This window comes from Aotus nancymaae, unplaced genomic scaffold (genome assembly GCF_030222135.1).
Source record: "Aotus nancymaae isolate 86718 unplaced genomic scaffold, 86718_ANA_hifiasm-v0.15.2.pri h1tg000089l, whole genome shotgun sequence".
Classification (NCBI taxonomy): domain Eukaryota; kingdom Metazoa; phylum Chordata; class Mammalia; order Primates; family Aotidae; genus Aotus; species Aotus nancymaae.
The window spans coordinates 8,635,526-8,660,147 of NW_026988504.1; the positions used below are offsets into that span (position 1 = coordinate 8,635,526).

General features: G+C 58.8%; 2 protein-coding genes across 2 annotated transcripts in view; one reads left to right on the forward strand and one right to left on the reverse strand.

Annotated features, from left to right (window-relative positions):
• The first annotated feature begins 2,488 nt into the window (after positions 1 to 2,488).
• Positions 2,489 to 7,741, forward strand: BTBD17 (BTB domain containing 17). Its single transcript, XM_012453789.2, has 3 exons — positions 2,489 to 2,573; positions 4,039 to 4,315; positions 6,667 to 7,741. Exons 1-3 carry the CDS (start codon positions 2,489 to 2,491, stop codon positions 7,739 to 7,741), a joined length of 1,437 nt encoding a protein of 478 aa, XP_012309212.1.
• A 1,120-nt stretch (positions 7,742 to 8,861) lies between these two features.
• The window catches only part of KIF19 (kinesin family member 19), a 29,518-nt gene continuing 13,757 nt past the window's right edge, over positions 8,862 to 24,622 (reverse strand). The window contains exons 3-20 of the mRNA XM_012453788.2: positions 22,488 to 22,598; positions 21,759 to 21,846; positions 21,315 to 21,451; positions 20,221 to 20,346; positions 19,603 to 19,797; positions 18,077 to 18,223; positions 16,702 to 16,824; positions 15,294 to 15,459; positions 14,074 to 14,248; positions 13,732 to 13,930; positions 12,495 to 12,765; positions 12,293 to 12,414; positions 11,684 to 11,817; positions 11,345 to 11,450; positions 11,063 to 11,150; positions 10,129 to 10,526; positions 9,745 to 9,904; positions 8,862 to 9,506 (exon numbers count right to left, since the gene is read on the reverse strand). Of these exons, the coding sequence (XP_012309211.2) occupies positions 9,376 to 9,506; positions 9,745 to 9,904; positions 10,129 to 10,526; positions 11,063 to 11,150; positions 11,345 to 11,450; positions 11,684 to 11,817; positions 12,293 to 12,414; positions 12,495 to 12,765; positions 13,732 to 13,930; positions 14,074 to 14,248; positions 15,294 to 15,459; positions 16,702 to 16,824; positions 18,077 to 18,223; positions 19,603 to 19,797; positions 20,221 to 20,346; positions 21,315 to 21,451; positions 21,759 to 21,846; positions 22,488 to 22,598 (2,877 nt within the window). The 3' untranslated portion in view covers positions 8,862 to 9,375. The remainder of the gene's footprint in view (positions 9,507 to 9,744; positions 9,905 to 10,128; positions 10,527 to 11,062; positions 11,151 to 11,344; positions 11,451 to 11,683; positions 11,818 to 12,292; positions 12,415 to 12,494; positions 12,766 to 13,731; positions 13,931 to 14,073; positions 14,249 to 15,293; positions 15,460 to 16,701; positions 16,825 to 18,076; positions 18,224 to 19,602; positions 19,798 to 20,220; positions 20,347 to 21,314; positions 21,452 to 21,758; positions 21,847 to 22,487; positions 22,599 to 24,622) is intronic.

A 24,622-nucleotide genomic window follows, 5' to 3' on the forward strand; every position in this document is an offset into this window, starting at 1 on the left:
ACATACACATGCATGTACATACACCACATGCAGGCACGTAACCTCCACACACATATCCACAAATATGCATGCACACACGCCACACACATGCATGTACACACACGACATACACATACACACATAAATATGCACACACACTGCATACACACGTGTGCACATGCATACCACATACACACACACACACACACACTCTCTCTCTCTCTCTCTCTCTCTCTCTCCAGCAATGCTCAGACTAAGAAAATGACAACAGAGAATGACTCTATGTGGACAGCCAGTTTCTAAATCATTCAAGGAGGGCCAGGGATGAGGGAGGTTAGAAATAATGGGAGGTGGGGTCTCTCGGAGACGGGGAGTCAGAGGTGACTCTCCTGGGTCTTCTGGATGATCCAAGGCCTCCCAGCATCCTTCACGCTTGAAATGCCACCAACCTAACTCTAGTAGGTAGAGCCTGTCTTGGAGTGCTTATAACAATCGTCTGGGAGTACACAGAACATATAGCCAGCCAGACCCTGCCCCTGAAAATTCTGGTTCCGCAGTGAAGCATGGGAGATTCTAATGTAGGTGGCACCCTTCAAAGATGACTGATACAAAATTAGCTGGGCCTGGTGGCACTGCCTGTGTCCCAGCTTCTTGGGAGGCTGAGGCAGGAAGGTGCACCTGGGCCTAGGCGACGCTATGATGGCGTCACTGCACTCCAGCCTTGATGACTGAGAGACTCTGCCTCTAGAAAAACAAAACAAAGAATGACGGATGCAGAGGCTCAGGGAGGCTGGAGTTCGAGCGAGTTTTCTGAGTAGTGGGTTCTCTTATTATCAATAGCATTCCTGTTGAAGGCACCGTGCTTGGAAGCTGGGATGCCCTCAGGGCCCAGACTGCCTGCTACATGGAGACTTGGACTCGCTGGGTTGAGCCAGGACATGGCACAGCCCATGGGAAGGGCAGGCGGGCAGCCAGTGGGCAAGGGATAGTGGACTTGGATGAGGGGAGCCAGGCATGACAGTCAGGGCAGCCGGAGGGGTTTCCGCTGGGCTGGAGAGAGCTCCAACTCTGCCAGCCCGGACGAAGCAGATGCCAGACCCAGTTCCTGCTCTCTCTGCAGCTCCAGAGAGGAGGTGGAGCTGTTGGGTCTCTCTGTGCCAGCCAGAGGCAGAAATCAATGCATCAAGCTAGTCCCTGGGATCCAGAGAGCCAGGGAGAGGAAGATTCAATTCACCCCCCAGAGCCTTGCCTCGGAGTCAGAGCCCTTGGGAGCCACCCACTTCAGTTAGTCAAGCTCAAAGGAGTCCCTCCCATGAAGAGCTGGCTCCCCGCAAAGGTGAGGACTCAACAGCATGCCACCCTACACACACACACACACACACACTTTTCCACTGAGCTCCAGACCTCACTTTCCTCTCTCTCTTGCCTTGGTTTTTAGAAGAGCACTCCTCTGCACTAACCCAACAGAGACTGCAACCTACCCCCTGCCTCAGTTTCCCTACAGTGGGAGTGAGACAGCAGGTCTGTGGCATGCCTCCTTGGAACTCTGGGAAAGCAAAAGTTACAGTTGGAAATTAGACAGAAGCTGGTAAAAGAAGCCTTCCAAGGAGGTGAACCCAGAGACCTGAGGCCACTTGGGGAAGGAGAATTCAAGCCAGGAAGTAGCGGGGCAGACAGCGAGCACCCTTGGGCTGGCTAGAGCTCAGAACTGGAGGGTGGCCAGCCCCACTCTGGGTAGGAGTCGCCCATGCAGTGGTGCACAGGGCAGGGTGCATCTGCTCTATGCCCAGCCCTGCCACTGTGGCTCTGCTTGCCCCTTGGGTAGGTGACAGTCACAGTCCCCACAGAGCTTTCCTGCCGGCCCTCCCACAGCACACCAAAGAATATGAAACTGACACCAGTTACCTATGGGCCCCTATTTGGGAGACTCCTGAGCTTCTCTCTGAGGAGCCGCCCCCCTGCCCGCCAACATGGGAGTGGGGGAGGGGTGGGAGCTTCAGCGGCCTCTCCTCTCCTCTCTTCCAGGCCCTTCCTTTGCAGCCGGCTCACCATGGCGCTCCAGCCATGAAGCTGCCAAGTGTGCTCCGTGCCAGGGCCGAGGCCTGGGGTTGGGGGAGGGAACTGGGGACCCTAGGGCCAGTGGCTGCCGGTGGCCCTGGTGCCCCTCGCCTATTCTTCAGAGAGCCCGAAGCTTTCCAGGGAGAAGCACGGCTAGCCCTGCTGGGTGGTACGGAGACTGGGGGAGGACGGCTCCGGATCTGTTCTCCTTGGGGGCCCACGGGCAGCACAATAGCCCCTGGGGCTGCCACTCTCTGGCTTAAGTGGTTGCCTGGGCAACAGCTGGGGCCAGTTTCCACCAATCCATGGAGGAGGCTGAGTGGGGGGAGGGAGACCAGGCAGGAAGGGGGTGCCGTCCCCTTGTGCTGGATCCTATATAAGGAAGAGGGATGTGAGCGGCGTGGTCTGGGCTTCGCTGTCCCTCCAGTGGACTTCAGGGCGGAACACAAAGATGCCTAGGATAGGCAACTCCAAGCCTGGGTCCTGGGGCAGCTTCTGGGCCATGCTGACCTTGGTGGGCCTGGTCACCCGTGCAGGTGAGCGCGCAGTGGGCCAGGTGCGGGCAGGGTGGAGCGGCTGCATGTCCAGCACTGGCTACATGCGGCCGGCCGGGAGGGGGCGGTGTCCAGCTGCCGGGAGAGCACCGGGTGGACCGGACAGCTCCACAGACTCGTCTCTGAAGGAAGGAGGGGCCGGGCAGGCAGGTGGGCAGGGTCTTAAGGACAGGAGGACCCTCCACTGCCCATTGTCCTGGGCAGAGGCTGAATGGGGACGCCATCAGCATTCAGGTCCTTCAGAGTAACAGCCGTGGGAGGCAGGGCTGGGAAATACATCACCCACTTCTCTCTCACCCTCCCTTTCTCCTTTGGCCCCCGTCTCTCACGCACAGACGGCTCTGCTCCTGTGTAAGCCGTCTCTCCCATGTGTACCACGGGCCTGCGTGTGCTGTGCGTGCTCGTGTGGCCCGGCCCCTCTGCTGCTATCAGACCCCCGCTTGCTTCCCTCCGCAAGGCTCCCCTCCCTGTTCTCAGCTTGGGAACACTGCTGATGGTTTCTGTAACTGAGTGCACGTCCCCATCTGACTGTCCAGGCACCCCCTGGAGCATGAGAGAAGGGCCAGCCCGGGCAGCCTCGATGCTCCGTTACCTAGGGAGTCCCATTCCAGCACCAGCTGGCCCTCCACACTCTCTCCTGTCCCCTGCTGGCCACCCACAGAAAGTGGGCTTCTGTCTCAAATGAGGACCCGAGAGGGCGGGGCTGGGCCTGGTAAACAGCTTCCCTTCCACACCTGCAGCCTCGTCTCACACCCGCCCCTCTCTCCTGCCACTGCTCTGGCCTCCCTCACCCTCTCTCTGCTCCCAGCACAAGCCCGTTCCCTTAGAGGGCCTTCGCAGGGCTGGATCCTCGCCTTGACACTGGTCCTTGGCTGGCTCCTTTAAAACTGGCATGCTTATTGTGTGCACCTCACCTGTCTGATATGTCCATTTTGCTTTTATGAGCATAAGAACTGGCTTGCTCTGTCCACCGCCATATCCCAAGCTCCTAGGAGAATGTCTAGCACATAATAAGTGCTCAATAAATATTTGTTAGTGAATGCACCACTTCTGACTACTGCTGCAAGGGATTAGACGGATAATTCTTTAGGAGGTAAGAAAGGTGGGACCACGAGTTTCCTCAACCCTTGCCTGGGGGTCTGGTGGCATGAGGATGAGTTCCGGGCATGGAGTCCCAAACCTGAGCACAACCTCTCCCTGCCTGAATCATCCCTTCCAAGATCCTCCTCTTGGGGTTTGCATCGGCATGACCCTCCCACCCGGGATGTGTTTGTGCACAGATGCATCCACGCACCTCATGGGCATGGTGTGCACACACAGCCTGCCTAGGCCCCCCTTGCCCTCTGCTCACATCCATGCCTGTGTCTCTGGCTGGTCCCTCTGCACCCCTGACTGAGGCCCCGGGCCTGGGTGCCTTCTCAGGCAGCTGCATTCCTTCCTGCTGCAGCCCAGAGAGCCGATGTTGGCGGGGAGGCAGCTGGCACCTCCATCAACCACTCCCAGGTGGTGCTCCAGCGCTTGCAGGAGCTGCTGCGACAGGGCAACGCCAGCGACGTGGTTCTGCGGGTGCAGGCCGCGGGCACCGACGAGGTCCGGGTCTTCCACGCCCACCGCCTGCTGCTGGGCCTGCACAGCGAGCTGTTCCGGGAGCTGCTGAGTAACCAGAGTGAGGCAGCACTGCAGGAGCCAAGGGACTGTGCCGCTGTCTTCGACAAGTTCATCAGGTGGGGATGGGGAAGCCCAGGGGGAGGCTTCATCCCTCCCTCAGCCCTCGGAGCCTCCACCTACAGGGTCGAGGAAGCCCAGGCCCTTAGAGCTTGTGAGGTCCATTTCCCCGGACATCACTGGGATGACAGTGCCCCCGCATCCCTTCTTCCACCACACAGCTCCCTGTCTTTGCCCACGTCATTTGTGAAGTTTGATGTCACTTCCGGTTCCTAGTAACCCCCTCAGAGCTGTTTCCAAACATGGCCATGGGAGAGCTTTGTAAAACTACAGTTTTGGGGCCGGGCGTGGTAGTTCACACCTGTATTCTAAGCACTTTGGGAGGCTGAGGCAGGTGGATCACCTGAGGTCGGGAGTTCAAGACCAGCCTGACCAACGTGAAGAAACCCCGTCTCTACTAAAAATACAAAATTAGCGTTTTGGGGCCAGGCACAATGGCTCACACTTGCAATCCCAGCATTTTGGGATGCCAAAGCAGGCAGATCACTTGAGGTCAGGAGTTTGAGACCAGCCTGGTCAACATAGTGAAACCCTGTCTCTACTAAAAATATAGGAAATCAGCTGGGTGTGGTGGCGCTCGACTGTAATCCCAGCTATTTGGTAGGCTAAGGCAGGAGAATCGCTTGAATCCCGGAGGCAGAGTTTGCAGTGAGCTGAGATCATGCCACTGCACTCCGGGCGACAGAACGAGACTCTGTCTTAAAAACAAAACAAGCAAAAGCAAACAAAAAAAACTACAGTTTCATGGGCCCCAACCTGGATCATCAGTTTCAGGCGTAGGGTTAGGGTCAGCAATCATTTTTTATCGTATTTTATTTATTAACTTTTTATTTTCCTAAATGTTCCATTATAGAGGAATTTTTATTTTATTTTAAAGCATCCCTATGGTTGTGGTGTTTGGCCGAGTTTGGAACCACAGGGCTAGGGAGCTGAAAAGTCAGCTGCTCTCTCCACTTGCTGCCTCCTGCCAGGGTGTTGCACAGGGCATGCCATTCACACTAGTGTCTAAGAAAGTGACTCTGTTCTAACGGCTCAGACGAGATGGGTGCAGAATTCCAGACATTACTTCCAAGTTCCAGGCAACGGGAAGGGGGATAAGACAGAAAGGCACAAAGGGTCTTCCTGTTCCCCTGAATCAGTTGCATTTAACCAGTCTTCCCACAAATCCCAATACTGTGCACATGGACCAGAAGTTAGTCACATGATCATGCCCAGTAGCAGGAAGCCTGGGAAATGTAGTCTTTAATTCCCAGAGGCAATCACGCAGGGGAAAGGGGAGAAATTGATGCTGGGGAAGATGGCTGGCAGTGGCTGCCACGCTCTTATAACGGCAAGTGCGGTGCCGTGTGCCAGTGGGGACTGGTAGGAAGACTAAGCAGGGGGACAGCGGCAGATGAAGTGAGAGGGAGAAATTGTCCCCAAAAGTGATGATCAACAGAGGGAGAGGAAAAGGAAAGGTGAGGCCACAAAAAAGAAACGGGGCGGACACCTGCAATCCCAGCACTTTGGGAGGCCAAGGTGGGAGGACTGCTCAAGTCCAGGAGTTTGAGACCAAAGTGGACAACACGGGGAGACCTCGTCTCAAAAAAAAAAAAAAAAAAAAAAAAAGGCTGGAGTGTAGTAGCATGATGATCATAGCTCACCGCAGCCTTGAACTCCTGGGCTGAAGCTATCTTCCCACCTCAGTCTCCCAAGCAGCTGGGACTACAAGTATGCACCACCCCGCATAACTAATGTTTTAACTTTTTTTTTTTTTTCCTAGAGATAGGGTCTTGCTATGTTGCCCAAGCTGGTCTTGAACTCCTGGCCTCAAGCAATCCTCCCATCTTGGCTGTCCAAAGTGCTGGGATTCCAGGTGTGAGCCACTGACTCCCACTTGGCCTGTAAAAGATTCTTTTTCTCCTCCGGTTGTCTCAATGACCCTGAGGGATGTGTGCCACTCCTCTCTTTCCTAGACGATTGATTAGCCTAAGGGTCATTGAAGTTAAGTATTGCCCACACTCTCGGCAAGGAGGAGGCAGGTCGTGGATCCTGTCCAGACTGTAAACCCCAGTGGCAGGAGCCGCGTCCCTTTTGTTCCAGTCTAGAGCTGCTCCCCTAGTAGAGGCACAGTCAATGCGGCAATTCCTCCATCACCGCAGAAACGGAAAGAAGAGCCTGTGACCTAAGAATGGCCTGGAAGGGTCCTTGAAAGGAAAACACGGGAAGCCTCAGGGTGGGGCTTCCACTGTGTTTGCACCCGGACCATGAAGCTCCAACTCCAGGCCGGGTCCCCTGTGGACTCAGAAAAAGCTGTATTGGGAGGTGGGTGCCGCCCTGACCCCGCCCCACCTCTCTGTCTCTCCCGCAGGTACCTGTACTGCGGGGAGCTGACCGTGCTGCTGGCCCAGGCCATCCCCCTGCACCGGCTGGCCACCAAGTACGGCGTGGCCTCCCTACAGCGCGGCGTGGCCGACTACATGCGCGCGCACCTGGCGGGCGGCGTGGGCCCGGCGGTAGGCTGGTACCACTACGCCGTGGGCACCGGAGACGAGGCCCTGCGCGAGAGCTGCCTGCAGTTCCTCGCCTGGAACCTGTCGGCCGTGGCGGCCAGCGCCGAGTGGGGCGCCGTGAGCCCCGAGCTGCTGTGGCAGCTCCTGCAGCGCTCGGACCTGGTGTTGCAGGACGAGCTGGAGCTGTTCCACGCGCTGGAGGCCTGGCTGGGGCGCGCGCGGCCGTCCCCCGCCGTGGCCGAGCGAGCGCTGCGCGCCATCCGCTACCCAATGATCCCCCCCGCACAGCTGTTCCAGCTGCAGGCGCGCTCGGCCGCCCTGGCGCGCCACGGCCCCGCGGTGGCCGACCTCCTGCTGCAAGCCTACCAGTTCCACGCCGCGTCACCGCTGCACTACGCCAAGTTCTTCGACGTCAACGGCAGCGCCTTCCTGCCCCGCAACTACCTCGCGCCCGCCTGGGGCGCCCCGTGGGTCATCAACAACCCGGCCCGCGACGACCGCAGCACCAGCTTCCAGACGCAGCTGGGCCCGAGCGGCCACGACGCGGGCCGCCGGGTCACCTGGAACGTGCTCTTCTCGCCGCGCTGGCTGCCGGTCAGCCTGCGCCCCGTTTACGCCGACGCCGCGGGCACAGCGCTGCCCGCCGCGCGCCCCGAGGACGGCCGACCGCGGCTGGTGGTGACGCCGGCCAGCAGCGGCGGCGACGCGGCGGGCGTGAGCTTCCAGAAGACCGTGCTGGTGGGGGCGCGCCAGCAGGGCCGCCTGGTGGTCCGCCACGCCTACAGCTTCCACCAGAGCAGCGAGGAGGCTGGCGACTTCCTGGCGCACGCCGACCTGCAGCGGCGCAACTCGGAGTACCTGGTGGAGAACGCCCTGCACCTGCACCTCATTGTCAAACCCGTGTACCATACCCTTATCCGGACCCCCAAGTAGCCTCGGGGTCGGGGAATAAAGGCCTGGCTTAGGTGGTCCCTGTGGGTCTGGGAAGGGCGAGGCGAGCGTGGAGGTGACAACAAGGCTGCTCCCCTGGATGGCCAGGTGCGGGTCCCATGGATGGCCAGGTGCGGGTCCCATGGATGGCCAGGTGCGGCTGCCTTAGGGCTGGAGTGGCGTCCAGGTGAGGTGTGGTAGGCAAGATGGCTGGTTTCAAGAGCTGATTTCACAGCTGACTTGAAGGAATGTTCTCTGTCCCGAATAAACCGATGCTCAGAGTGGTAAGGGGTTGATTGAACCACTCAGTTTCTGGGTAAACCCCCCCGGGGGGTCCCACAAGTCAGGGGGTTTAGGGGCTTCACTGCCCTTTGCTGGGCTTTTCCCCCAGCCCAGACACAGAATTAGGGCAGGTAAGAGCAACCACGTGGTCACAGCAACCCACCTGCCTGGGAGTCGAGGAGCACCCCGTTCCCCTTGCGGGAGTTTCCTCACCTTGAAGCTGAAGGACTTAGCTGGGCAGTTTCTGAGCCCTGACCTCGAGGGCAACCCCCTCATCTGGGTTGTGAGGCTTTCTGGCACCTGAGCCACCCCAGACCCTGACCTCTCCTGGGAGGGTGGCTGGGCAGGTGTGAAGGCCTGTGGGATGGGGCATAACGGACCTTGCTAGCCCCACCCTGGGGAGAGGCCTTAAGATGTAGAGAAAAAACCCTGTCCCCCAGGTATTTGTAGGGTGATGCTACACAGTGAGTGAGCCAGGGAGAGATGGGGACTGGGAGGAGGGGGATGGCGTCCTGTCGCCCAGGCTGGAGTGCAGTGGTGCGTTCTCGGCTGACTGCAACCTCCACCTCCCAGGTTCAAGAGATTCTCCTGCTTCAGCCTCCTAAGTAGCTGGGATGATAGGCACTCGCCACCACGCCTGGCTAATTTTTTGAATTTTTAGTAGAGATGGTGTTTCACAGTATTAGCCAAGATGGTCTTGACCTCCTGACCTTGTGATCCACCTGCCTTGGCCTCCCAAAGTGCTGGGATTACAGGCATGCGCCACCACGCCCAGCTGGTTCAATCTTAATCAGTCGTGACCGCCCCACATTCCAGACAAGGTCGAGTTTCCACACAACCATCAAGGCCCAAATGGGATTTTATTGTTAAAAAGGAAGGGGGAGAAAAAGCCACTGCCAAGTAACAAAACCAGATTCCCTCCCCACCCACATCCCCAATTGTCATACGTGAAGTGCCTGTCTCACCTCCCCAACCATCCAGGATGCCCGTGCACCAGACGAGGGCCAGGAGCCCCATCTCACTGCCAACTGCTTTCCCCCATTACCAAGGCCGAGGGTGGCCTCAGGTCTGTGCTGGGTTTTGGCAATAGCATTCTGTCCAGGGCTGGGAGGCCAGGGAGCCCAGCCTTCCCGACCATGTCCCCTGGCCTCACCTCTTTTCCCTGGTGGCACTGAAAGCATGGGAGGGTTGGACAGACACCCCAGTTCCTGGGTCTCAGGAGCCCCGGCCTGCTGAGATCCTGAGCTCGTGCTCATCCTCCTGGCCATCCCCATCTGCCCAGGCTCCACCTCCCATGCCCTGCTAGCCCCCATTCAGTCTGGGGGGGCAAGAGAGCCGGTTCCAGGCAGGGCCCCTCAGTTATGCCGGGAGCATCCATCTTTGCCATGGGTGCTTGCGCCATGGGGCAGGCGAGGCCCACGGGTAGCCCGTCGAGAACCACCAGCTGGATTGGGGGGAGCAGCCAGGGGTGAGGAGTCTCCGGGGCCTGCAACGGGGAAAGGGGTAGGATGGGTGGTTTCAGAATGTCTCCCCGCCTCCTCCCCCATTGCCCAGTGGCCTTGAACTCTAGGGGCACAACCCCAAGATGCCAGTCCCATGAGAATTCTACCAGAACCATGCTTCCAGCAAGGGGCAGCCAGAGGCCCAGGGAGGGCAACTTGTCTTCTCTGCTCCCTGGGCTGGTGGAGGCTTCCCCTCCCCCTCCCCTCCTTGCTGATACTGACCCGTGTTCTGGCTTGGAGGGAGTTTGACTTTGGCCAAAGGTAGTGTGACCTTTCCCAGATGCCGGAGACCAGGGGCTGGGTGCCTGCACGCTGGCATCCTGTGGTCCGAGGTGCATTCCGCCTGATGGGGCCCCAGGAGGTGTGTCTTGGGACGGGAGAGCTGTGATGGTTGAACAATGGGGTGAGGCGGAGAGCAGCACAGGGATCTGCTACCAGGATCTGTCCCAGCTTCTATGCCAGGCTGGGGACAGAGGCTCTGTGGAGGGTGGTGCCTCTTGCAGTGGTGTAGGCTAGAGATGCCCCGGAGCCTCTGGAGAAACCCAGCCTTTGGGCCCTCAGCTGCTATGGGAGTGCCTAGACACCCGCCCCTGTGCCCTGACTCACCCCTTGCCCCATGACCTCAAAGGATCGGGACCTCCGCTTCCTTCTTTTTGCCTCCAGCGAGTCCTCCCTTTTCTTGCCCAGGCTTTTCTTCTGGCCACGCAGCCAGGGCCTGGGGCCATCCCCATGATGCTCGACCGCCCGGGACGGGGCCTCGCCCGTGCTGCTGGAAAGGTTGTCCTCACTGGCAGCATGCTGCAGCGTGGGGCTCGACGGACGCTTGCAGGCCAGCGGGCCCGGTGGCCGCGCATCGTCACCCTCGCTCAGCGAGTGCAGGGACAGGCTGCTGCGCTCTGTTGCGGGTGCCAGCAGGTGTCGTCCCCCAGTGCCCAGAGCCCGCGAGCGCTGCCGGGCAGCCTTCACCAAGATGCACTTGGTGCCAGTCAGGATCTCCTTCCTTTCTGCAACGGGACACAGGGAACACACAACCTGAGGTCAAGGCCACCTCTCAACACCCTCCTCTGACAGGGCAGACATGGGTAGGAGCCAGACCGCCTGGGTTTCAAACCCCACACTGCCAGGGGTTTGCTATGTAAGAAACTTGGGCTGGTTCCTGAGCCTCACTTTCATCTGTAAATGGGGAATGGTAAGACTAATGCCGTCAGGTTCTTTCCAGGATTGAGAAAATGGGTTCAACCCACATTATCCAGGGAGTAGAGACTGAATCGATATTCGCTATTACAGTGATTACTGAGCGGGAAGGGCACAATTCTCCATGCCACGTGTCTCTCTTCTGATTTCCGATTTTGCCCCGGTCTCTCTAAGTGTCCTTGACTGACTCATCCTCAGGGGCAATGCTGACTGTACAGAACGTGCAGCACCCAATGCGTGGTTGCACTTGGCAGTGAAGAGGGCAGGAAAGGGCTCTGGGCTGGGTGATGTGAAGAGTTTAGACAAGGCCAGGTGGGGTGGCTGGGGCAGCAGAGGGCACACACACCTTTGCGGGACAAGGGGATCTCTGACAGGTTCTCGCTGCTGTCAGGTGAAGAGTTGCTCCAGCTGCCCAGGCAGTCCTGAGCGGGGGCCTATAAAGTGGAGTGATCGGGAGGAGGAAACTCTACAACACGGCAGGGACCTCATGCCACACTTGGGAGAGACAGTGGGGCTTCAGGCTGGTGCCATTTGGGAAAGGCTCCATCCCAACTGCTGCTGTCCACCCCCACGTCCTGCACCCCCTGCAGCGGATCTCGTGGGGCCATCAGGGGTACTGAGAGCTCACCTCCTGGGTCACCAGGCTGCCGAGCTGGATGGGAGGTGGGGTGGGCACAGAGGAGCTTTTTGCCTGCCAGGCCCCAGTACCAGCCTTGAACACGTGGTGGCCTTCACTGAAGTTGGCAGAGGAAGACGAGTGGCTGTAGACCAGGCTCTCTCACCGAGGTCCCGCCCCCACCCCAGGGGAGAAGCTGTCGGTGTGAAGGGAGAGAGAACCCAGGAGTCCTGGCTCTGGGCCCCTCCTCCCTCTCATTGCTGCCTCATGTTTCCCATTTAGCGTTAGTCTGGGTTGGCCTCTCTGGAATAGGGCACAGGATGGGGCTGGGGCAGGTGGCCCCCGTCTCACCTCTCTGTGCTGAGGGGAGGGAGGGTGCTGTTCTGCAGGCACTGGGCATCAGAGCTCAGTGTCTTCACACTCTCCAGGTCAGAATCCGGGGTCAGTGAGGTTCCTGCTGGGGTAATTTTGGGCAAGGAGCTGTCCTGGGGAGAAGGGAGCCAGGGTGGACAGTTAGAAGATTTGGTCCTGGACCAGATTAGCACAGAGTACCAAAGGCTCATAGGGTGACAAGGACTGTAAGATGGCCTGGGAGCCCCAGAAGAGCAGTGGGCTTGTGTTTGGGTCCTTGGAGGTAAGCTGTGGTCTACTAGGAATCCCCAGTGGCACTGCCTGATGGTTTGGTCTCCTGGGAGGGCACCTGGGGCCATTTGTGATATCTCAGATGGCCAACCCTGACCCTCAGACCCTGAGTGGGGACAAGGGATGAAGATGAGTACCCAGGGATGGAGGTCTTAGGCTCGACAAGGCTTTGGGAGTGGTAAGAAGGAAGAAAGTCAACTCCCTGGGGTGCCAGCCAGCCGGGTCCTGTCCCTTCCAGCTGCCTGCAGGCATTGCCTTGGTCATCAGCCGCTCCCCCGCGAATGCGCCCATGTTCAGGCCGCCCAGGCACCCACCCACCTGCAGGGCCCTGGAGGCCAGTTGGTCCATAATGGTGGCCCGCTCCAGGCTGCCCTCCTCCAGCTCCCGCAGGTACACTTCGTAGAGCTCCTCTAGGCGCTGCGGGACCGCCAGGTTGTAGTCTGCAGGGGGAAGGGCAGGGCTCAGCGCGTGCCCGCGGGCCCCCCGCGGGTGGCTCAGATGCGCGGGGCACGGGCCCTACCGTCGATGATCTGCCGCTGGCCCTGGATGATCTCGTCGCAGAGGCTGCGGTGCTGCTCCAGGCGGAGCACGGCTTCGCGGCGGTGGCGGAGCGCGCCGTCCCGGAGCAGCGCGTGCGACTGCATCTCGGTGTTCTCCACCTCCAGCTCGTGCACGCGGCACAGCAGGCTGAGCACCTCGCGCTGCTCCTCCGAGCCGATGCGCCGCGGCAGCGTCTCCTCCAGGCGCCGGCCCCGTGCGCGCAGCTCCCGGCAGCGCTGCTCCAGCGCTAGCTGCAGGAGGCGCAGGTCAGCAGGGAGAGGGGTCAGAGTCGCCTGCCCAGCCTTCCTCTCCCCTCCAGCTCCTGGACTCCAGGCATCTCCTGGAGCTGCAGGCTGAGGCCCGCTCTGAAAGCTACATCTTTGGCCTTACAACCAGGGACTGCTCCAAGGTGGCCCCTCAGTGTCCACTTTCTTGCCACTCTAACCACAACCCACCCCTGGAACCAGCTTGGGGGATAACTGCTCAACCCCAGCCCATCTGACACCCTCAGGGCTCATGATACCCTAAACCTCCCTGGTCTGGGTATGTCCCACAACAGGAGGCAAAGATCTGTTATTGGGAAAAGCCTAATTATTATTATTGTTTTTGTTGGTGGTGGGTTTTTTGTTTGTTTTGTTTTTTCTTCTACTGTACTTTCAGGTCTATTATTTTTTGAGACAGCGCCTTGCTCTGTCACCCAGGCTGGAGTGCAGTGGTGCTATCCCGGCTCCCTGCAACCTCCATCTCCCAGGTTCAAGTGATTCGTATTACTCTGCCACCCGAGTAGTTGGGATTACAGGCTTGAGCCACCACTCCAGGCAATTTTTTTTGTATTTTTAGGGGGTTTTGCCATGTTGGCCAGACTGGTCTTGAACTCCTGGCCTCAAGTGATCTCCTCAGCCTCTCAAAGTGCTGGGATTACAGGCATGAGCCACTGCGCCCGGTCTGGAAAACTCTAATGATAACATTAGCTACCATTTTTTGAGTCCTTGGTATGTGCCAGGCATTTATGTAATCTTCCCAACAACCCCATGAGGGCTGCACCATGGACTGCCCCATTTTACAGGTGGGGAATGTCACACACAGAGAAGTTAGAGAACTTAGCAACATCACACAGGATTTGCAGCATGAGCTCCCAGGCCTCACTGCTACCCCCGACCCTGGCCCCTCCACCTTGCCTCTCAATCCCACTCTCCCCGCCCCCAAACCCTGGACACCTTCTGCTTGCGAAGCTGCTTCTGCTCCCCCACCAGGGCTGCGATGCTCTCCCGGGCTGCGACCACCTCGGGCGGCTCCACGATGTCTGGCTGGTCATCGCCTGTGTCTGAGTCCTTCTCGCTGTCGTCCTTACTGTAACACTCCTTCCGCTGCTCCTCCCGCCATTTGAGGGCCCGGCGGGACTTCTCGTGTTTCCAGCTGCCGCAGCCCCACCCGGAGAGATGGGGCATTCAGGCTCGCGGTGGGGTCGGGGGGCAGAGCAGTGTGCAGCCACAGCTCATGCTCCTCTGGTCCCAGGCGCATGGGGTGGGACCTGGAGGGTCATGGGGCGGCAGGCTTACCCGGCAATGGTGAGCAGGTGTCGGGAGGTGTCAATCTGGACTTCCATGTCGCGGTTCTCCAGCTCCAGCAGGCGCCTGCGCACATCCATCTGCTCCTGGAAGGCGCTGACGAGCTGCTCCCGAAGCTGACCCATGCCGGCCTGCTCCCCCTGTCCACTGTGCAGCTGGACCTCGGCTGCGGGTGGGTGAGGGCGGCGAGGTCAGAGGAGAGGGCAGGTTCAGCTGGGAAAGCCTGGGCCCACCTAGGGCCCTCCCCTCCCTTTCTTCCCCACTCACAGCTCCCACTTTCTGGCCAACTTCTTCCTCCAGAAGGAACCCCTAGATGACTACATCTGCCCACACCCCACTCCCACATTGACTCTTCAAGCTGCTGCCCAAAAGTGATTCCCAGCTCCTTGGTCTGAACTGGGCTTCTGCTAACCCTTACAGCACCTCTGTGCCAACTATAAAATGGTGCCCTTAGAAACATTACTGTCTGTGGCCAGGCACGGTGTCTCACGCCTGTAATCCCAGCACCTTGAGAGGCCCAGGTGGGCAGATCACCTGAGGTCGGGAGTTGGAGATCAGCTTGGCCAACATGGCGAAACCCTGTCTCTACTAAAAATAGAAAAATTAGCCAGGCATGGTGGTGGCTGCCTGTAATCCCCGCTACTTGGGAGGCTGAGGCAGGAGAATCGCTTGAACCCAGGAGGAGATTGCAGTGAGCGTAGATTGCAACACTGCACTCCAGTCTGGGCGACAGAGCGAGACTCTGTCTCAAAAAAAAAAAAAGTTTACTGTCTGCTCTTCTTTCTTTATATTAGTAATTTTTTTTAAAAGAAGCTTTAGAGTCTGTTGGAAAACTGTCATAGCAAATATGCAGGTTTACAAGGAAACGGAGCCCATTCCGGTGGTGCAGGGGTGACCCCTCGGCCCTACACCGCAGCCCCCAGTGCATGCGCTGCGCGGCTCAGTGCTCACGTGCCTCTCCCTCTCGGGATCCCACCTACTCTTCCAAGGTGGGGTTGTAAAATAGATTGTGATCTCTGGCAACTGTCTGAAGCAGAGATCACAGCCCATTTTATAGTGGAAGGCTAGGAGGCTCAGAGCTGGCAAGTGCCTAGCCCAACCACCCAGCCAGAAAGAGCCTGAGTCTGGATTTGAACCCAACACGGACTGATCCCAGAGCAACGTGAGGCTGCCCGGAGGGGGCTGCCACTCATACAGACCCGCAGGCGCACCTTGGATGTGGCGGATGTCGCCCCGTTCCTGCCGGCCCCGGGCCGGGCCCCGCCCAGCCTGCTGGTCGATCTTGCACTTGAGTCTCTGGATCTCGCCTCGCAGGTCAGCGATGATGCTGGTGTACTGGGCGATGTGGTAGGAGACGCTCAGCAGGTTCTGTTTCACCTGCAGGGAGCACGGTGTGGAGCCGAGGTGGGGTGCAGTCACCCCAGGTCCCGGCCTCGCCGCTGTGCACTCACTGAGGCTGCCTGTGGGGCGTTTCTTCCCGTGCCTCTGACAGTCTTTCTGGGTGACAGTAATGGTCTCGTTTCCTCCACTTTCACAACCTCCTGCTCCACTCACTGCTAGATCTCATCAACCTTCAGTGGCTGCTTACTGCCTTTGGGGGGCGTCCTCATTCCTCCACCCCCATCTCTCTGATTTTCTCTGGGCTCACTGCCCCTGCACCAACATCCCGCTCCGGTCGAAAACCTGTCCTGTTCTTCCATGCCCACCACAGATGCCAGCCCCTTCCTGCCTTTGGAACCTCTGTCCTCCCTGCTCTTACCCTTCTAGCATATCCTCCCAGCCTTCAGGGTCCCACTCACAGTCTCCAGAGAGTTCCACTCGACCCCACCATCCCACGCCCGCCTCCTGTTCCTGACCTGCCCCAGCATCTACCATTGGCATCATTTACCTGCTATTCATAACATTCTGAACCATCAGTGAGCTGTTTGAAGAATGTGTCTCCAGTCCCCCATTGAGGGGCTGGAATAACACTTAAAGCCTCTAGGACAGAAGCTGGCAAGTGTTAGAGGTCGGGAGAATGTTCCCTGCATGCTCTGCATTTATCTATTCCCTCTCCTCCGCACACGAACAGGCGGAAATCGGTTTCTAAGTGGATGGCAAGGGTTCCAACATGCTTACAGATGGGTGAGGACACGGACTTGGAAACAGGGCAGATCTAGTTTCCATCCTCAGCGCCATCACTGGCCAGCTGGGAAGTCGCCTAACTTCCTTAAGCCTTGCTGTTCTAATCTGTACAATGGGAACAGCAGTAACACCTGCTTGCTTTTGAGAATCAAAGGAGACAGCATGTGAAAGGGCTCAGAGCAGGTGCTCAGTGAAGCCTGCCTCCTGTGATGACTGTCCTGAAGAGGCGCTTTGGAAATGCAAGAAGACGGGGTGAGGCAGGGGGACCACAGACCTGGAACTGGCGGAAGCGGGGATCCTTGGGGGCTGTGGGCTTCCAGGCAGAGGAGCAGGTTTGGAGGTGCAGGGAAAGGGTGTAGGTGACAGAACTGAGGAATGAGGCCAGTGCAGCAGTGGCCGGTTCCAGAGAGTGGGGTGGGGTGGCAGGGATCAGCCCAGGGGCTTGAATCTCAGCCCAGGAAGGTGTGTCCTGGTGGACGGTCCAGGGGCCCTCACCCTAGTCTTAATGTTCTTGGCCCGGCCAGCGTAGGTCAGAGTGTTCCGGGACTCCTCGAAGGCACTGCTCGCAGGACTGATGTGAGCGATCATCACTGTGCGGCTGTTTCCCCCCAGGGAGTCCTGGATGGGAGGTGGCTGAGGTCAGTGGGGACTGCCTCCCCAGGCCTTCCTCCTGCCAGGCTGTTCACGATGCCCTCCTGGCAAGTGCAATCTTTCTCTCTCTTATACTCATGAGACCCGGCTGCTGGGCATCATATGGTGGGAAGCTTGGGAGGAAGAAAGCCCTGCTCCAGCAATTACCAGCTGTGTAACCTTAAAAAAAGCTCCTTCACCTCTTCAGTTCTTTTTTTTTTTTTTTTTTTGAGACAGAGTCTTGATCTGCTGCCCAGGCTGGAGTGTAGTGGTGCTTTCTCAGCTCACTGCAACCTCCACCTCCCAGGTTCAAGCAATTCTCATGCCTCAGTCTCCTGAGTAGCTGGGACTATAGGCGTCTGCTATCATGTCCAGCTAATTTTTGTATTTTTAGTAGAGACGGGGTTTCACCATGGTGGCCAGGCTGATCTTGAACTCCTGACTTCAGGCGATCCACCCGCCTTGGCCTCCCAAAGTGCTGGGATTACAGGTGTGAGCCACCACGCCCAGCCTTCCTTGCTTTTTAAGGGGGCAGTCCTTTTGGAATTGTCCCCACCTCCCTGACTTGTAGGTGCAGCTGTGACGGCAGCTGATGGCAATGTTAACTAGGCAGTGACTCTGATATGAGACCAGGGAGGCCTCTGACTGGATCCCACTTCCAGCACTCACCAGTGTGAACCCTTGGGAACATTACCTAACTGCGCCGTGCCTCAGTTTCCCCATCTGCAAATGTAATTCTCCAAACTCACAGAGCTGTTGACAAGATCCAAGGAGCTAACAGAGTGAAGTACTGAACTCAGAGTCCAGCCAGGACTGGGCTCTCAGTGATGCTGCTATAATTTAAGGCCAAGGCCAGCCCTGCACAAAGGAGGCCACCCCCACACAGCAGACCTGTGGGCCATGAGGCTGACTGCCCACTTGCACTCCCGAATCTAGACGGCTCTGACCCACAGCCCTGCATGGGGGTATCACGCAGCCCTTTCTCTTCCCGTTACCCAGCCTTTGGTTAGGGTTGCCAGATAAAATTTGGGACACCCAGTTACATTTGAATTTCAGATACACAACTAATTTGTTTTAGTAGAAGAATCTTCCAAACATTGCATGGGACACACTGACCCTAAAATAAATTTTGCTGTGTATCCTGAGGTTGGAATTTAGCTGGGTGCCCTGTATTTTCATTTGTTCAATCTGGCAGCCTCACCGTCGGTGCCCAGTGCCCACGCCCAGCTGTGACGGGTACCTTCAGGAGCCGGGTGAGCTTGCTGTCGCGATAGTTGATGTACTTGTTACTGCCTTTGTCACTCAGGGCGTTGATGCAGTTACCCAGCGCCAGCAGTGAGCGGTTGATGTGGGCCCCCTCCTTCATGCGCTGCCCACGATTCTGTGTCTAGGGGCCAAGCAGAGGACACAAGTGTGGCTCGATGTGGCAGGGGACTGGGTTTCTCCCCAGCCACCCAATGACCTGGTGATCCTGGGTAATAAACACCCGAAGACCTTGTGGCCGTTCTCCCGCTAAGGCTGTGGAGGGCATCGGAGAAGGTTAAGAGAACCAGAGACGTCTGAACAAGAGTGATGGGCTGACAGCTTCTGAGGAGGGCTGGCACGGCCGGTTCTCCCCAGGGCGGGTGCCGTGGCACAACCTGACGCACAGCGCCATGGACGAGATGGGAGGAAGGTTGCTTCCCAGGCAGCTCGGCTGAGAGCCGGCAGGGCCACAGGCACTCCAGAGAGCAAGTGCTCCAGGGAGCAAGGAGGGAAGCCCGCGCACACGTGTGCAGGGTGTGCATGGTGGTGGTGGTGGGGTTTCTCTCCTTTTCTTGGGGCTGCAGGAGCACAGAAAAGCCGAGGAGCTCCCCATAGGAGGTGGCTCTGCGCAGCCTGGTGAAGCCTGGACCGGCTGGCTCCAGTGGCTGAAGGGCACTCTCTCTCCTCCCAGGCCTCTCCCCTGTGTGCCTTCCAGAAGCCCCCCAGGATTTACTGGAAGGGAAGGGTGAGTTTCTTGAACCTGCCCTGTTCAGATCCAACCCTACACGAAATCCTGTTCATTCTTTCTGGCGCTGTCATTTCCCTTGTGTTTGTTCCACTGCCAGCAACGGTGACATCCCTGGCCTCATTGCTCAGGTGACCATAAAGCCCCCAAATTTGCCTGCACGAGGGAGCCCAGACCTGCACCAGTTGGGTGGCTCTGCCATCAAGGATGCAGAGCCTGGCAAGCAAGCTTCCTGGGAGGGGACAAAGATGCTGCCAGAAATGGGTGATGGGCAGCACCTTCTCCTCTTCATGATGTGACTGGCTGGGTCCTCTCCCTGGATGTCCCAAGTCCCCCCAGTCAGGGGATGCTTGTCTCTCCCGCCTCAACTACTCCTTTGGGCCGATTCATTGTTGCCGGGATCCCTCTCAGAGCGCGGCCACAATCTCCTTTCCTGGAGAAACCCCCATCCTCCTGCCCCTTCCCACAAGAGCCCCTTGGCTCTTCCTGGATGCCCCACCCTGTTCTTCCCCCTCCCCTCTGCCACTCCTCTGGCACATTCCTCATTTCCTTAACTCGGGGGTCTCCACTCATCCCCTCCACCTCCCTTTGACGTCCTCCCCCCTCCAACTCTTAGGATGCTGAGATGCCATCATCCCTGTCCCCACCTCCCAACCATTGTCCCCTGTTCCTGTAGTGCCGACCTCGAATGGAAGTCAGTCATCGGAGTCACCGTCCCTGCCCTCTGCTCCTCCCTGGGACAGCCCTTCGTCCTCCGCCCCCATGTCCCAGCTCACCTGGGAGGCTCGCTCCGAGCCAGCCAGGTCGATCATGAACAGGCGGCCCTGCCGCACCTCCTGCAAGATGTTCTTGACCCGGCTGCGCTGGCGCACGGCCACCTGCAGCACCGCGTGGGAGCGGGAGGACGTCTTGTTGGCGGCCGTGGGCTCCTGGGTCCTCTGCCGGTTCCCCTTCATCAGCAGCTGCATGATCTGGGTGGGAGGGAGGAGAGGCAGCTCTTCGGGACTGCCGGAGATGCTCCAGCAGAGAGGAGACCCGGAAGGGGAGGGGGGGTTGCAGGGAGGGTCCTATGTCTGATCTGAGCGTCGGGAAAGGGCAGGCTGGGGTGGGCTTGGCTTCGTGCACCAAGAGGCCTGGGGTAGGCCTCGGCTCTCGGGAGATCAGGGTCTCTGTGTAAATGGAGAGGCAGTGCTGCCTGGTCACTCTGCCAGGGTCAGCGTGGCAGGGGCATCGGGGCAAGTGTGAGTCCCCTCCTTGCTGCCACTCAGGGTTCTGCCTGTCTGCCCCAGCCTCAGCGGAGTGGGCAGCAGCTCCCTGGCTTCAGTCCCTGCCTCCCCGTCCCCCAGGCGGCAAGCGTCCTCTAGGTGGCCCCTGGCTGGCCACACAAAACTCACCTCCTTGGCATTGATGGTGGAGACTTCAGTGATGCCAGCCACCTGGATCACCCCCTTAGAGTCCTCCCGCAGCTCCAGGTAGCCCAGGGAGGGGTTCAGTAGGTCCCGGATCATCTCATTGTAGATCTGATGGGACGGGTGGAGGAGGGGCGGGGGAAGGAGGCTAAGGGCAGGAGATCTAGGCCAGGGTCAAGTCCCCTTTCCTTTCGTGCAAGAAAGGGACAATAGTTCACACTTTCTGAGCCCAGGCTCCTCTCAGAAGAGCCCCGATTAGGAGGAAAAGCCCTTTCCTTCCTAGGGGTCAGGGGCTTCAGCATCCACAGGAAACCAGGCTGCTGGAGGCTCCAAAACCAAGGAGGACTGCTTTCTAGACAGGCTGGGCTCCGGCAGCGTCCCGAGTTTGAATCCCCACTCCCTCAATGACTGTGTGACACTGACCTAGTTGCGTGGGGACCTGAAAATGACCAGAACCCCCTCCCCCACCAGGTGAGCAGCCCTGTTCATTGCTAGGCAACCCCTATACTCCTTCTGGGGGCATCCCCCACTCCCCAAAGCGAGTCTTGCTGGCTGACTCGACACCATGTTGGCCAGCAGCTGCTGGTGCTCTGCCTCACTGCCTCCCTGAGCTGTCACCCAGGAGATTATCAGCTCCCGGAGGAGGCAGGCCAAGACCAGCCCACTGGCTCTCCCGCCTCTTCTGGACTCTGTGACGCTCAGTGTCGTCCCATCACTGTCTGGTGACAGTACTCCCACGGGGTGGGAGTTTCACTCTACACACATACACAGAGTCACTGGAGGCAGCCTGGCAGGGCACACAGGGTCTGCTCTAAGGAATGGGCCCGGGAGAATGGTGAGGTGGTGAGCATAGCACAGGGCAGAGCCTGGCCTCGAAGCCGCAGGGTCCCGAGTTTGAATCCCTACTCCCTCGCTGACTGTGTGACATCAGCCCAGTTGCCTAACCTCTCTGATGAGCCTGCAATGTTTGTAAAGCGGAGCTCACAACACGCATGAGGGAGAGCAGCAGTGATGAGCTCTCCAGGAAACTGCCCCCTGGAGGCGGGCCAGCCCCGATGGAGCCTAGGCTGAGGGCTCACCTCCAGGTAGGACATGGAAACCTCATACTCCATATCGTTGCTGGTCTCCTCGATGGCACGGAAGAGGTCATTGAGGGTTCGAACGTAGATGCCAGGCTCGTGGTCTGTGCCCAGCATGGTGTAGGTTTTCCCACAGCCTGGGGCAGAACCAGGTGGTGGGTGATCAGGGTGGGGCTGGGAGGGAGGCCTTGCTGGGTAGGCATGCCTGGAAACCGGGGTCTGTCCTCAAGGCTGGGCCCTCCCAGCTGGCCAAGGAGGTGGTGGGGCATGGGGAGGATGATGTCCCTGGCTCGGGATGGGGCCTCTGGGGCTGGAGGTTCCAAGGTGGGAATTGGAGCGGCCACATCCTGGATTCCTGCCCCAGCTGGAGCCAGACTAGTTGGAGGGCGATGGGGATTATAGAGGCGTTGCAGTCCTTGCCCGAGGCCTGGGCGTGCCCCTCACCTGTGGGGCCATAGGCAAAGACGGTGGCATTGTAGCCTGAGATGACGCCTTCAATGAGGCTCTTGGTGGTGGCCTGATACACCATCTCCTGCGAGGAAGGAGGCCTGTCAGGGGCCAGGACACAGGCGGGCACAGCACAGGCACCCACTGGCTCGTCCTGACCTCCGATCAGAGAGGTTTCTGTCCCTGGAGCCCCAGGCCCAAGACAAGTGGGGGTGGGGAGTAGGGGAGGGGGTGTCTCTGCTTACACTCTCGGTGAGTGACGCCAGGCTGAAAGAGAGCCCGGGACACCTGAGACGCCTCCCTGCACAGCTGGCTCCTGGCCCTAGCCCTGAGGAGGCGTCACATCTGTTCCTGGGAGCATCCCGCAGATAGGCGAGATGGGGGTCCCCGAGGAGGGTGTCAGCTTCCCCGAACCCACCCTCTGCCTGCCCTCCTCGCACCAGATGGGCTTCAAGCTCCTTTTCCAGCTTGGGAGGGGCCAGCGAGGTATATGTGTAGCATGGTGTCTGAGTGCCAACCCCAGCATGTTTGTGCAGGAGGCTGGGTATGTGTGTGAGTCACATGTGCACGAGAACCGTCCTGAATGGGCAAGGCTCAAGGAACAGAGGGTGAGCAGGTGGAGTGGAGGCCAAGGCTCAAGGGCAGGGTCCCCAGAGGGCCCCTCCTGAGCGGGGCTAGGGATGAGGAGGGGCTCCTGGGTGTCTCCACACCCAGGCCCTCCCTCACCTGGGTGGCAGTGAAGTCAAAGGCCACGTCGAACAGGTAGGACTTCTCCCGGGAGCGATGTGCCCGCAGGATGTCGTCAGGATCCTCCATTGGATCCATGAGAACCACCATCTGCAAAGGTCCCCGGAGGGAGGCCAGCGGTCACCTGGGATCCCCAGGTCCCCGTGAGGTCAACCCTCAGGAGGGTTCACAAAGTTAACCCGTTTGTTAATCAAAGTTAACCAAGCCAGTCAGGGCTCTGACCCTACCCCTCCTCACCTCAGGACCTGGGCAAAGAATGGGAGAGGCCAGAGGCTGGAGTCCAGGGCCCAGGTCCCACTGGAGGTAGGTCCCAGAGCCAGAGCCCATTTCTGTCTGCTTTAGCTTTCCCGTGTCAGGTCAGGCTTGCCATCACCTGGCCTTGGTTGCCCAAAGGGGACATCTTCCTGACAGAGCACACACAGGCGATGCCCAGGCTACCACGAGCCCAGACCCTGGGAGCCTGCCCCTCACTGCAACACCACCCCCCAGGCTCCCTCTGCCAAAGAGGGGCAACAGCAGAATGGCCAGCATCTGTCAGGGCTCATTTCGTGTCAGGACGTGCTGCCAGCACCCACGCACACGATCTTTTATTTATTTATTTTTGAGACAGAGTCTCACTCTGTTGCCCAGGCTGGAGTACAGTGGTGTGATCTTGACTCACTGCAACCTCCGCCTCCTGGTTTCAATCGATTTCTCCTGCCACAGCCTCCCGAGTACTTGGGATTACAGGTGCGCACCACCTGTATTTTTAGTAGCGATAGGGTTTCACCATGTTGGTCAGGCTGGTCTTGAACTCCTGACCTCAAGTGATCCTACCGCCTCCACCTCCCAAAGTGCTGGGATTACAGGCGTGAGCCACTGCCGTGACGCCAGGCTAAGGCCAGCTATGACTCCCATCTTAGGGATGAGGAAATCAGGGTCCAAAGGAGTCACATCCCCCAGATCATCACACATCAGCAAGGGAGACCCAGGGTGCCAACTGGGCTCTGTGTTCAAAGCCCATAGACTCCTATTCACCTCACTACAGCCCTGCCTGCCACGTCTCACCCCTTCAGGGCAGACCCTGGGGCAGGGCAAAGAGCCGAAAGCAGCTGGGTGAGGGTGAGGTCAGAGTCCTGGACTTGGGGAGCCCCGCTCGTGGCTGAGAGGAGTGTGAGGGAACGGCAGCAGTGGTCCTCTGCAGCTTTGAGCCTGAGCTGGGAGTGGAAGGGGAGGCGGAGGGGCTTGGGCTGGGAGCCAGGACAGGGAGCTGGGGATCCCCTCCGTGTAGGGTACGGGTGGCAGCACTGTGTGTGTGTGTGTGTGTGTGTGTGTATGCATGCACACGTGTTGGCATGTGTGTTGAGACACAGGAGGGTCCTGGCCGGGTCCTCCCCTCTTCCAAAGGTGACTGAGGGACCCATTGTCTAGAACAATCTCTGGGCCTGCTCCACTCTGCCTCTGCCTCTGCCCCTGAGTCCTTGGTGTGTGCTGAGCCTTGTCCCGAGCTCTGCAGAGATGCAGAGGAAAGAGGCTGTGTCCTTGCTGGGAGCCCTAGTCTAGGGTAGTACGTGTGGGGACAGAGTCAGTGCCAGACTCATGGAAATGACGGGAGACACTCAAAGATGCGCGGGAGGGCTTGAGTTTGGAGGATTTAGGCTAAGGGGTGCAGGGGCAGCAGAGGAGAATCAGGGCAGGCGCTGAGGCCCCGTGTGACCTCTGATTGGTGGTCGGGCCTGGTGTAACCTGCCTGAGCCTCCGTCTCCTCCTCTGTCAGATGGGACAGCAGCATGACCCACCGGCAGGGCTGAGAAGACCCTGGGACAGCATGTGAGGTGCTTGGGCACAGGGCTGGGCAGGGCTGGGCATGTGCGGAGAGCTCAGCAGTCTTAGTTCAAGGGGCTGTTAAGAGGGCAGAAGTGGAGACTGAGAATGACCGCCTGTTCCCCGCACCCATGACTCTACCATCAAGTCAAGGGCCACAATCCCACCCTCACCGTGGAGAAGGTCACTGGGATTCCACGGGCTTTGCACCTGCCTAAGGTCCCTTTGGACCATAGTCCCCATCCTTCCCATGCACCCAGCCCCAAACACTGCTTCCATGGGTACCCCTATGACAGCCCACCCTCCTCGGT

Bases quoted from the DNA above. Each gene is read 5' to 3' on its own strand.
- BTBD17 (XM_012453789.2), top strand. From the start codon at position 2,489: ATGCCTAGGATAGGCAACTCCAAGCCTGGGTCCTGGGGCAGCTTCTGG. The intron at 2,574-4,038 runs GTGAGCGCGCAG...TTCCTGCTGCAG, and splicing joins GGGCCTGGTCACCCGTGCAG to CCCAGAGAGCCGATGTTGGC. The intron at 4,316-6,666 runs GTGGGGATGGGG...TCTCTCCCGCAG, and splicing joins GTCTTCGACAAGTTCATCAG to GTACCTGTACTGCGGGGAGC.